Raw genomic sequence first — 13,434 nt, forward strand, 5'->3', positions numbered from 1 at the left:
ATAATGAAATCATAAAACCCGAAATACTAAATGCACCGGGTTGCCCTTAATAGTGAAATCATGGAAGGTTCTGCAAGCATTTATGCATCGCTACATCTCACGAACATATCGCAAGATAACTTTATTATTTATGTTATCATTCTATTTAAATTTATTTTTAGGAGCATCTTGCTAATAATCATCATTTTATGTGTTGATCGACCTAGTTGGCTGCTAGACGGAAGTGATAGGCTTTCCAAATTAAGTGAATAGGACTTAATTGCAGTAAGCATTAGAAAGCCTATTCTATATCCATGTTAGAGAACATACCTCAAATCAGCTTCCATACCTGTGTCCAAAACGATGGTTGGGCAGCATATAAAATGATCCAAAATACTATTTGTAACCAGATGGCTTCTGGTTAAAATCTCTGTCTAGCAGCCAGACCTCACATTAAAGAAGTGAAGAGGATTACAGTTACGTAAATGAACAGGGTTAGTCATGAGGTACTTTCCAAAAGCCGGTTACTCTACAGATATGTATCAACAAAGCCAACCATTCTACAGATCTGTACCAACAAAGCAAACAGATTGCAAATTAGATGATCCTAAATACTTATGTATTTTATAAGTTGCAGACACCTACATATTTCCATCGTCTATTGGGTTATAAAAGACCATATACCAATACTACAACAATGCCAAGCTGATTCAAGGTACATATTCAAAAGGAAACAGGAAGCTGATTGTTCACCTACACTGATGTATGTGCAACTTCATTTACAAGTTCACATTCATCACTTTCAATGATCTCTCTTTCGCTTGTGATGATAACCATCTCTGCAATCTTCATAAAAGCTGCTACTCTTCCATTTCTTGTTGTCACGAACCTCATCAGTGAAGTGTCTTGCATGGTGCCTGGAGTGCTTTGCCTCATGCCCAAAACCCCTCCTCTCTTTGGATCGCGCCGTCTGATGCACAGGATGTGCAGAACTTGGGAAATGCTTGTGATGAGAGTCTCTTTCATGACGCTTTCTTGAGTCCCGAAAATGGTGTTGATGAATTTCTCTCCTACGCCTATCAGAACTACCAAGAAAGCCATCATTGAACCTGTCAGAGTGACGGGTCACCTTGTCTCTATTAGCAGATGAGGAACGACGACTTCTCTCCCTTCTTTTCTCAACATGGAGCTGCTTTCTGTGTGTTCTGCGAGCAAAGTGATCCTCAGAACAATTTGTACCTGGTTCCCTCTTCTTGTGGAACTTCCCTGTTGCAACTCGATCGTCCTTTGGGAAATGCTCCTTAAAGTTAGACTCAGCTTGATAATATTGCCCACTGTGCAAGGTAGTTTTAATTAAAATCATAGTTTAATCAGACATACATGAAAAAGAAAGTAACTAAAAGAAAACTATACAAGGATGAGAAGGTGGAGGCAAGATACAGGCAAAAGAAAAATGACAAGTACTGAAATAAAAAACTCACTGATGTTGTGTTCTAAATTCTCAACTTATTCCAGGGAAGGACAAAGGAAATAACAAAGTTCTTCAAAGGAAAGCGTGAATAATTATCTAGCATACAATATGTAGTGCCAAAAATATTGAGTGGCACAGAGAAAGCACTAGAATACTTGGACAGATATTAATGTGGTAAGGAGAACCTTGTAATATACTTTGAAGGAAAAGAAATGCACCTTTTTACTTCAGCTGGAAAGCAATCAAGAGTAAAAATGTATTGTGGTTTAGACAAAAGGACAGAGGTCAATGAATTTAATATCCAATAACACTCAAATGTAGAGTCAAGTTTGTCAAGGATCAAAACCTGACTTCGGAAAAAGTAGCAATTTTTTAAAATCATACATTTACCCTTTGTCAAACCTGCTGTACCTCAAAAGTGTGGCATCTGACAAGAATACAAATCAATAATTGGAGCCATAATCAGCAAAAACAAGGCAGATACTTAAGAGCTACGCAATTGCATAAAACAATTTACACATAAACGTACTAAGAGACAAAACGTTCACAAAATATATTTGGTTAGATTATTGCGTTGTTGCTTGCACTATGTTCAGATGATCCCATTGTTTCTTGCACTCAGAGTTTGAGTGCTCAGAAAAAGGAGGATGCATGCTAACATGAATCGGCAACTACTTATGAATGTGATAATTCAGAATTTGAGAGGATGGAAAAGGAGAGGCCAGAGGGACTAATTTAACCATTTAGCTAAAGATGACAAACCGCATCACATCCACTACAGATAATGCATTACGTCAAGCTAACATCCAAAAGCAATCAATGCGCGCTAAGATTTGGAAGACTATTTCCTGTTTTAGATATTGCAAGAACAAATAAACCCGTGGCGATTGCATTCTACTATTGATTAATATAGCTAAAATTACCTTCCCATAATTTCATTCTGAATTATCCTTTTATCTTCAGCAAGCTTGCCACCCATGTACTCATATTGGTTCAATGGGAGATCATCTCTGTTTCCAGCTGGAAGTGCCATACCACCCATTCTCATGATTTCTCTGCGAGAAGTTTCCAAGGTCGCAAATTCATTTGCATCATTTTGAATTTTACATGATAAAGGACGCCCATCTATAGATAAACCGCATCGAGAAATCATTGAGCTACAAAGGCTAATAAAACGAAGAACTGACTTACCCACGTAAAGGCATGCCAGCATGCATAGATGGCATATAAGGAGGAACATAAGCAGGCGCCGGGGGAACCATATCAGCATTAAATGAAGCATTTCCAGCATTACCATACATATTTGCAAATGGCAGTGGTGTGGAATACGTATTGTTATTCCAGTAAGGTGATGAATAGGCTGGAAATCCTCCTGTAAGCATGAGGTTTCCTTTTTCAAGCACAGCCAAAGCAAAAACATTACACAACGCTCTGCCTACAATATGAATTAACCAAACAAAAGGTTTACCTGTTTGAAGCATTGGATTTGGATTGGAACCATACACATAACAGTTACGGTCCTAAGAACCAAAAACAACCGTCAGTTTATGCCTATAGGCCCAACACCACATCATGACTAAGTAAATACTTATCATTTTTCTTTCCTACTCAGTATTAATGATCGTATATCTTTCTGTTGCAATCTATCTTGCTATCACTGATCACATAGACAGAATATTGTTTAACTCCAACTCAGCCAGGATAAGAAGGTAATGCTTTTTTATTTTTAATTTCATTAAGCAAAAAAACATAAGTTGAAGTTATCCAGCCAAAGAGGGTTTCTTTAAAGACAAACTAAAGGGAGAATTATTAATGTGATTATGTGAAAATCTGAAATGAGGAAAGATGTGTGATGTTTACTCTAAACCAAACAAAAGATCTTACACAGTTACGGTGAAGTTCATAAGAATGCAGACATACAAAGGTATAGTTCATCTCAAAGTCCCAAGATATGGACATGATAAGGAACGCCTCAGTACTACTGCAAATGTTTCTGATGATTCATCACATAATTTACACTTCAAGGCATCTCAATGTCCTGCGTCTTTAGAGTTATCATATGTTTGAATGCATGTACATGCACAGTAAATAATTTGTTCATGTTTGTAAAATGTCAAGCCCATGCAATAAATGTGCATCCAACTATTCTCAAAATCACCAACGGTGCATCATTTATCAAGTCAAATATTGCAATAAATGACACAATTTAGAGCATATTCACACTCATTTAGGAATTTTCAATAGCATATTCACATATAAAAGAAAGAACATTTCATTCTCATATTTTCTTATCCTCACTTTTGTATAATAAACATTGCTTACACCCATATAGAGATATTTAGCTTGGATATTATAACCCTGACAGAAGGGTAATTTAGCCTGGATTACAGGTTGCATCTCAGGGTTATCCTAAAACCCATAAAATGGTACAATGCATGCTGACAAAAGTGGTACCATACCTCCATAATATCAGCAGGTGCAAAATTCATGTTCCCACCTGCATCAAGACATGATTTCTAGTCAGTAATAAAAGATCTGTTATTAATGAGCAAAAACCAGAATTAAGATATCATAAGTTCATGATAATAATTCATAATGCCAGTGGCACATGTAAAGAGCCAGTGAAAGCCGTAAATCCTACCTCTTGTGTCACACCACAGGTCTGCATTCTTCTTGATGGAAGAATCTGCAATCAAATAGTCATTAACTACAGCAAAACCACTATATAAACAAAGAATAACCCGGTAGACAAAGCAAATATGAGGAGTGCAAAAAGTAATGCAAATCTCAACCTTTTAGTAAGCAGTGATATAGCTTTTTTAAGTCGAGAGAAAATCAATTTGAACGATATTAAGTTCATTTTTACATTTTTTGTCACAACATAATAGGTAAGGACAAAAACCTAAAACATCTAATGATCTAGAATATGGCAAAATAGTTACTGAACATAACTTGATAAAGAATAGATTATGGGTTCAATCAAATTTAAATTCAAATCTATGTAAGATACCGATTGCATAAGAAAATCAAATATCTTGAGTAATCCAAAGTTAATTTTGGTTAAATGCAGAAGAAATACTTTAATCTTGATCATGGGAATGAAGAAAATTAAGAGGCTTGCTTTTAGCCTCAAAATATTCTGGGTCATCATGTATACTTGGAAAATTCCAACGATTATACTGACCTCTTCCTCCATCTGTTTGTTGCATTATCCTAGACAACGCTTTTTCCCCAACAGGTGGGTCTCCCATAACTTGATTGGATCCTTTTCCAGAAGCTGAGGGTGAATGAGGCATCTCCGGTTCCTGTTGGGCAACAGTTACAGCACAACACATATCCTTCACCTGATTGCCAGATTCACCATCTGCACCGAGAAACAGGTCAGTCACACCTCATTCACTACCAGTCTCTATTCAAGATTCACAATTCTCATGTAGCAATCATTTTCACCTGGAACATATCTGCGTAAAGCATTTTCTGGATCAGTTGCAAGAAAACGCCGAATTGTGCGCCTGAGAGATAAATTTGGTAGCAGATCTTCCACTCTACACCTGCTAGAAGAGCATTTTGGGCACTTCGCCTTTTCTAGAAGAACCAGACGAATGCCTGCAGATACATTCATCCAGAAAAAGTAGAAGTATATTCTCAATGCTCAAAATCATTATTATCAAAGAACACAATACGCTCAAAAAGAGATTTCGTAAGTAATAACAAGTGCAAAGAGTGAATATAATACTCATGACACATGCATTTCAGAAGAAACAAATGCATAATGGAAGCAAGCACGGATGAACAGACAAAACTGCTTAATAATGCATATACTACTCACATTTCTCACAAAAACTGAGCTGGCAGCAAGGTATCATTACAGCATCCTTCATGAAGATTCTACAGAGAGGGCATCTCAGTACGTCCGGTAAAACCTTACTGCGAAAAGCTGGAAAGTTGGAGCGTATCGCCCTTCAACCATAAAACAACAAACATCAGCATGCTTATGGGCTAAAAGGAATGACTAAAATAGAAGATAGATAATGCAATATAGTACACAGAAGCATAAATGTGAAACAGTAGTTTTCCAAGCTGCTTCTATTAAATTTTTTCTAATACATTTTCCTGGTGGTGGATTAGGGGGGTGGCTAATCTTTAGTAATGTTACTAAAAGTCAGAAAGTAATATACCTTGAATCTGAGAGAAACTTACTCCAAATTATTAAAGAGAAAGTCAGAAGTAATATACCTTGGACCTAAGGGGTAATCTTTCTCAAAGTCCCAGCAGTTCTGCTGATCAAATCCTACATCATTCTTGGGAAATATTCCCTCATCCAGCGGAAAAAAATCAGCCCTAAAGTCATGAAATTTATTGACTTGCGCATCCTGTAACATATGCAGTATATTAGACAACTTGTGCACCGTAAATTTTGGGTTTGTAAGTGACTCTCAAAGGGAAAAAAGTAACAGACACCATGAGTGCAGCAAAAGAAAAAAATGGTAACCACACTTACCACCTGGTTCATACGATCAACATGTTTCAACCGTAAATACTTCATGGTACCAATTGCTGGCCTGTTACCGTGTCAAATCATATGAGAGACTTCAGAATGCAGAAACAAACTTAAATGACAAATCATTATTAAAGCACCTCATTATCTAAACAAATACATTGTTCCGCGAAGTATAAGAATTATGACTGACACTATAGTGCTCCAACTAAAATAATTACCAATAAATACCATGATAACAATACAAAGCCCATCTAGTATTGAACATCAATTTTCTTATACAGTTCACAATCTAATTTATGTCATACAATACAACCAAGTTAGTGAAAACCTCACAACACAGTTTTACAGCAAAGGATGAGAGAATTTAAGCTATAAAAGGAATTAAATCGACCTAATACCTAATAAGACATATAGTAGTAAAAGTTATCAAAAGGATTTTGCATTTGCAAGTATTAAAAACTCACTTAATAGTTGAAGGAGTTTTTTTAGCAGGAACTCTCCTGATAATTACACTTGACCCACTCGCAATCTGAATACTTTCGTCATCATACACTGCAACCACAAACACAAGGCATGTAGATCAAAAATCAGACTTTGTGTAAATCCCAGTGGATTGGAAGATACAAAACACACACACATAAAAACACATAAATAGAAATGCAGATATATCTTTTACTCTAATCAGCCTAGAAAAATTATAACGTCACTAAATTTCAAGAAAGTTTTTCTCTATCAGTCCATCTCTATCTCTCTATATAGATATATATATATCAACCTATCCATCTCAATCAAACAATCCACATAAAAAAAATACAATTCAACAGTATGAACATATATACACAACCTATACATAGATATATATAACAGTGAATTAATAAAAAGAAGTTCAAAAACATATATGTGTATCCACAGAGACACTTGCACATGTGTAATTCACCAGAAGCAACCGGTGTGCATAAAAATGGAAGAGAAGAAAAAAAAAAGAGATTGACTGACCTTTACCGGAGGTGGCATCGGAGAGGATGAGATCGAAATCCCTGCCTACGTTGAGATTTTTCAGTCGGGCGATCCTGATCTTTAGTTCTCCTAAAGATATAGAGGTCCGGCCATCTATATCAACCGAATCGAAGTCTGAACAGCTTCTGAATTTGAAGCTAATCGACATTTTTTCTGTGAGACAAACCAGCAGCAATTCATTCGATTGTAAAATCCGGGAGAGCGATCAATTCGAGGGAAGGAAGAGGGCTAAAATGAGTAACGGAAGTTGAAAACAAGGATTACACAAATCCGCCCCTTTTATAGCAGTCCTGAAAAAAGAGAAGAGGGGTCACGTGTTACCGGCATGCTTATTACGTGTATTGAAGTAGTACGACAAATGGTGAAACAGATCCATGCAATGCATACTGCTCTCAACGACACCGTTCCGAGTTAAACCCCAAAATAGTATATGTGCGCTTATACTGTGTCGTTTTTGTATTCATATATATTATATTATTTAAATGACTGAAATTTCACCTCTCTTATTACCATTATTCTCTATTACTTTTACAAATTTTCAACATCTCTTATTTTCACACATCAAATTAATGTATCATGTGTATAATGTATATCGGATTAGTAACATGTATAAAATATAATGTATCCTACTTAACAATTAACGTATCTCGCGCATCAAATTAATGTATTGACGTTCCTATTATTGTATCAGTTTGAAGGATTTTTGTAATTATAAACTTATAAGGGACAAATGGTAATTTTACCTTAAAAAATATGTGATTGTTGTCTTTTGCCCTTTTATATTTACTCTACCAATTCCTCAATTTGTTCTACAAATATATTTTCATTTCAATTTTAACTAAGTTTTGACCCTAATTAATTTACTAAAAATGGATTTAATTATGGGCAACTTTCATATATAGCAAACAAAAAATTCATATTTGTATGCTATAACAAACTTTGCATAATTACGCTCCATAGCAAACATAAAACTGTATAATTTGCTATACATATACAATTGTATAATTCGCTGGCCTAAATTGTATAATTCGCTGGCCTATTTTGGTGCAATTGTATAATTTGTTTTGCATAGAGTTGAATCGAATAAAAATGTATGTATATTGCATAATTATAAGTGAATAGCAAGAAGATATATGTTTTTCTCGCTTTATACAAAAACAGAAACACAATATATACACTTCTGTTGTATAAAGCTAGAGAAAATTGTATTTCACTGCAATTGTATAATTCGCAATTGTATAATTCGTTGGCCTTTTTCTCTGCAATATTTGAAGTAAAATGTTTGTAAATTGTATAATTAAGTGTATAGCACGAAGATATACATTTTTGCATGTGTATGTACAATTTTCTCTCGCTTTATACAAAACAGAAACAGAATTATACATTTCTGTGTATAAAGTGAGAGAGGCAAACGAGAATGGAAAGTGGCGAGCGAGATTTTTGAGAGAGAGACGCTGGCAAATTTTAGCCAATGTTTGCTATGAAACACAATTAACTCAAACCCTAGCTATTCCATTTAATTTAGGTTATTAGTTTGCTATTATATACAATTTTTCCTTTAATTAATTGGGTAAGGAAAAAAATTAAATTACCCTTTAAGTTTTCGGATTGGACATTTTCTTAATCAAACGCTCAACTTCCAAAGGTCATAACTCACTCATTCAAACTCAAAATTTCGTAAACTCGGCGGCGTTGCAAAGATTATTCCAAGAGCTTTCGAACCATATCTGGAAATACATCTAAATTATCTTGAGCTAGGAGTTATGACCGTTTGAAGTTGACTAGAACCTCACTTTAACTTACTTGCAAAATTTCCAGATTTTCAATTTCTTTCCAAAAATAACTATTTTCAATTTCTAAACTTCCTATAGTTTTTTTAGTTGCTAGATGTTACAAAATTCAACAATCAATTTATGATCGAATAAAAGTTTATTTTTATTGTAGCTATTAAGACAAATTGAAGTATTGAACAACAAAAACATGCATCCATATTTCGTACTGTTTAAATGGTGCCGTTTGGGTTAAACTCAAAATAACATGTAGGCTTGTAATCTTAAACTCTACGATTTTTCTATCTAAATTATATAATATTTTGCTCGACGAATTCCTGACTTGTTCTTCAAATATATTTACATCCTAATTGTAACAGTCTGACCGATGAATTTTAACTAAGGATTTAAAAATTAGAATACCACAATAAAAGTATATGCAAATTAATTTTTTTAAAAAGTAATTATTTATATATATATTTTTTACTAAATTTCAATGACCAATTAATTATTGATTAGCTTTATCCTAATCATAACAGTTCAATTTTGACGTAAAATATATTAATTAAGATCTCTCTTAAAGTATATAAATTCCTATTGAAATTTAGTATAAAAAGTAAGTAGATATATCACCTTTAAATAAATTAATTAAAGTAAATAAAATTTATTTACTTTAATTAATTTATATTTTTTTTAAAAAAAAGTGATATCTCTATTTACTCTCTTATACTAGATTTCAGTAATAATTTATGATTTATTTGTTTGACTGATGAAGTTGAACTAAACGTTTAAAGGTGAAATGTATTAAGAAAAACTTAAAAATACTTTTTTAAAAATACCACAATAATATATATATACATATATATATATATATATATATATATATAAGAAAACGATAAATTTGGAACACACACTAGTTGGTGTTTGTTCGTGCGTGCACATGCTCAATATTTATTTATTTATATTTTGTATATAAAATTATGTTATAATGCAAATTCAGAAATTGGAAAACGTAATAATATATACATTATATCATCAGTACTGCCTAAGTGAATCAAGCATCTTGTTCGAACTGTTGGTATACACAAATTGATGATTAAACTATCCGTACACACAATTTAATATTTATATATGCAAAGTAGCAACCATCATTAACAGTCGAGTGATTCTTCAAAGTTGAATCTTTTAGTTATTCACAATTATCTTGTATTCGGGTGATGCCAAGCTTGACAAAACCTGTAGAGACATTGATGAGTGTTGCTTGTTAATTAACATAGGAGTGTAATAGCAGTAGAGCTGAGTTAGGTGTGGGTCATACCTTTCTAAGGCATCAGTTATTTGTATATATTCTTGATTTTTCTTACTATAGATTCGCGAAAAGACAATGGAACGTGACAGAATGAAGGTAGTTCGAGGTCTTCTTTGCTTCAAAAACCTCTTTCGAAAACCATATGAGATGATAAGAATTTGGCAAGAAGATGATGGTAATGAAGTTGTCAAAACGTTATGCCGTCATTTTACTATCTTTAGAAAAATAATTCTTTTGAAATATTTCTACGTATAAAACAATTTCAGAAAAATACTTAGAAGAAAAAATCTTCATTTAATTTTTTAAAGAACTCAAGAAAACTTAATTTAAAAGGACTTTAATAGATTAAGACTTTAAAAATTTAGAAATAATGGATAAGAAGTTCTTATTTACACTTCAAAAACGTTTTTGAAACATTTGAAGTGTCTGCTAACACACAATTATCCTAAGACTTGACCAAAATACTTTTTGACTATTTTTTATTTGAAAAAAATGATTTAACATAAATACAATTTATAATATTCGATAACTTCAAAACAAGATAGTCAAACAAATCAAATAATCTTTATTTTTTAAAATGAAAATTGGACCTTTTAGAAACGTTTGACTTGCATTACAAGTGATTAGAATTTTAACAAAAACAAGATTAATTAGAATTTATTTAATTCATTTCTAAATAATAATTTAAATCAATTTGATTAATTAAAGCATGAAAACTATTTTAAATTAATTGGAGAATAAATAAAAAAGTTTTGACTAAATATCTTCAATAACTTATAAGAGTAGAAAAAATGAAATTTTATTAAAGTAGACTAACGTAAAGAATATAGTTCGTCTTTTTGGAATTTAATTAAGTTATAGCCAAGTCAAATAAAGAATTAAAGTTAATACAATAAACAATAAATAAATGGCAACTTTCACATATAGCAATCAAAAAATTCATATTTGTATGCTATAGCAAAGTTTGCATAATTACGCTCCATAGCAAACATAAAACTGTATAATTCGCTATACATATACAATTGTATAATTCGCTGGCCTAAATTGTATAATTCGCTGGCCTATTTCGCTGCAATTGTATAATTTGCTTTGCATACAATTGAATCTAATTAAAATGTATGTATATTGCATAATTATAAATGTATAGCAAGAAGATAAATGTTTTTCTCGCTTTATACAAAAACAAAAACGCAATGCATACACTTCTGTTGTATAAAACTAGAGAAAATTGTATTTCACTGCAATTGTATAATTCGTTGACCTTTTTCTCTACAATATTTGAAGTAAAATGTTTGTAAATTGTATAATTAAGTGTATAACACGAATATATACATTTTTGCATGTGTATATACAATTTTCTCTCGCTTTATACAAAACAGAAACAGAATTATACACTTCTGTGTATAAAGCGAGAGAGGCGAGCGAGATTTTTGGGAGAGAGACGCTGGCAAATTTTAGCTAATGTTGCTATGGAGCACAATTAAATCAAACTCTAGCTATTTCATTTAATTTAGGTTATTAGTTTGCTATTATATACAATTTTCCCATAAATAAATGGTCACAATTAAATAAGTTAAGGATAAAGGACAAATTGAATTTGGGCCCTTTTTGGGTCAATTTCGCTGAAAATTTTTGAGCTTCTACTCAATTTTGTGTTTGTATACACGAGTTGTATATCAATGTATGCAACTCATATATGGACCCCATTTCCTTCTTCCGGACGTGTATCAACTTTTCGGGACATGTTCTTCGAGTTTTCAAGATGGTTTGACTTGATAAAAGAATTTCAGACTTTCGTAGCTCATTTCAAAATGCGAAGGAGGAAAGAAAAGAGTTCAGTGAACTCATCCAATGATGTCATACAGAATAAACAAAAAACAAGAGTTATCCAGCTATAACTTTTCTAGTGAAAATGAATCACAACTCCTAAGAATATATAACAACAAAAATTCAACCAAGCAAGATTATTATAGTCATAATATAAATCTCCCTTGCGAAAAAAGAGTATTCTAACCATGGGACAATCAATAATAAAACAGTGAGACCCAACCTGGAACAAGAACCAAACCTGACAGCGAGAGGAGAGGAGAGACCATTTTTCATGAGAGAGGGACGAGCAAGTGACAGATGAAAAAAAAAAACAGGTAGGCTCGAATTCGATTTATTTTGAAAGAAAGAAGAACCAGAATTGATCCTGGTTGCTGGTAAATCTGGTCTAGCACTACAATGTCAAAAAGATATACCTTGATTATATTTCATCTCTTCAACAAGTTTAGTAATGAGCATAACGACCCTATTGTTTCAATGGAGAGAAGAACCTATGATTAGCTTTTCGGGAAATTTTCAAAAGAACAATTTCAACGAAATCTTTCAATTTCTTATTTTACTATGTTCAACTCTATGTATTCCTCTATCCTTATCAAGATCTCAAATAAATGATGGGGTCTATTTGGCACCTCCTAAATGGGCGTCCAAATTGGACCGAACCCTTTGCCAGGCTATGATTCCCTCAAAGTTATGGAGTAAGACATCGATTTCTCAACAAGATCAAGAATGAAAAGATATTACCCACCCATAGAGTCTGTCATTCAGTTAATAACCAAAAGAAAAACTCTCACACAAAGCAAAAAAAAAAAAAAATCCCTTAACAACATATCTAGGAACATAGATACTTATTCTTGAGTATTAAGTATAGAATTAGCCATTATATGAAATATATATATATATATATATATATATATATATATATATATATATTTATTTATTTATTTATAGATACTTATCACTAAACATCTCTGCAGACTACAAACCAAAACATGCACATTAACCCATATATCACAAATATTAAACTAATGGACATGAATATTCAAAACGGAGAAAGCTAAACAATGAGATAGTAAGCACTGAACGAGGGTAGAATAGCCTTATTAGATAGAAGGATCAAAGTTATAAAGGAATTCAATTTTAAAGATGAAGTATTTTGAACTAAAATAGTGAATAACAAGCCTATTCGAAGAACATGGAGACATATGAAAGAATGCAAAATATATAAAAGAGAGGTGCTGAATATTTTCTGTATATCTTCCTCTCTTCAATACATGTATATATTGAATTTTTTTTTAACAAACTACCCAACTATCCTATATATTAGCTATATCTCAAAACAACATATTAGTATTTGTACGTAAGTAAAACTCACACACTACCCAACTATCTCCTAATTTGTAGATACTTTAATTAACCAACTACTATTAAATGAAAGTAAATTGGAAAAGGAAAACAGTAATTTACATATGAGAAGAAACAAAACTAAAACTAAAATAATGGTTCCAGCGCACTTCCTGTTGTCAGAAAAAAAAACATGATAATATTGTTAACTTTTTTCATT

At 32.6% G+C, this 13,434-nt stretch overlaps 1 protein-coding gene across 2 annotated transcripts; it reads right to left on the minus strand.

The window, feature by feature from the left end:
* Positions 1–550: 550 nt before the first annotated feature.
* On the minus strand, positions 551–7,226 carry LOC101268302 (E3 ubiquitin ligase PQT3-like). Of its 2 annotated transcripts, none has more exons than XM_010326707.3 (13): positions 6,948–7,226; positions 6,416–6,503; positions 5,952–6,012; positions 5,687–5,823; positions 5,280–5,410; positions 4,901–5,056; positions 4,635–4,814; positions 4,092–4,136; positions 3,910–3,947; positions 2,919–2,970; positions 2,642–2,822; positions 2,374–2,505; positions 551–1,313 (listed from the first exon to the last, which is right to left on the minus strand). In XM_010326707.3, exons 1-13 carry the CDS (start codon positions 7,114–7,116, stop codon positions 782–784), a joined length of 1,902 nt encoding a protein of 633 aa, XP_010325009.1. In that variant the 5' UTR covers positions 7,117–7,226; the 3' UTR covers positions 551–781. The 2 variants fall into 2 exon arrangements, with proteins under 2 accessions (XP_010325009.1, XP_019070966.1); XM_019215421.3 differs by having other exon boundaries at positions 2,642–2,840.
* Positions 7,227–13,434: the final 6,208 nt, after the last annotated feature.

The sequence above is a fragment of the Solanum lycopersicum genome, chromosome 8, assembly GCF_036512215.1.
Source record: "Solanum lycopersicum chromosome 8, SLM_r2.1".
Classification (NCBI taxonomy): Eukaryota; Viridiplantae; Streptophyta; class Magnoliopsida; order Solanales; family Solanaceae; genus Solanum; species Solanum lycopersicum.

Bases quoted from the DNA above. Each gene is read 5' to 3' on its own strand.
- LOC101268302 (XM_019215421.3), bottom strand. From the start codon at position 7,116: ATGTCGATTAGCTTCAAATTCAGAAGCTGTTCAGACTTCGATTCGGTT. The intron at 3,948-4,091 runs GTAGGATTTACG...GTCTTGATGCAG, and splicing joins CCTGTGGTGTGACACAAGAG to GTGGGAACATGAATTTTGCA. The intron at 1,314-2,373 runs GTAATTTTAGCT...TACCTTGCACAG, and splicing joins CAGAATGAAATTATGGGAAG to TGGGCAATATTATCAAGCTG.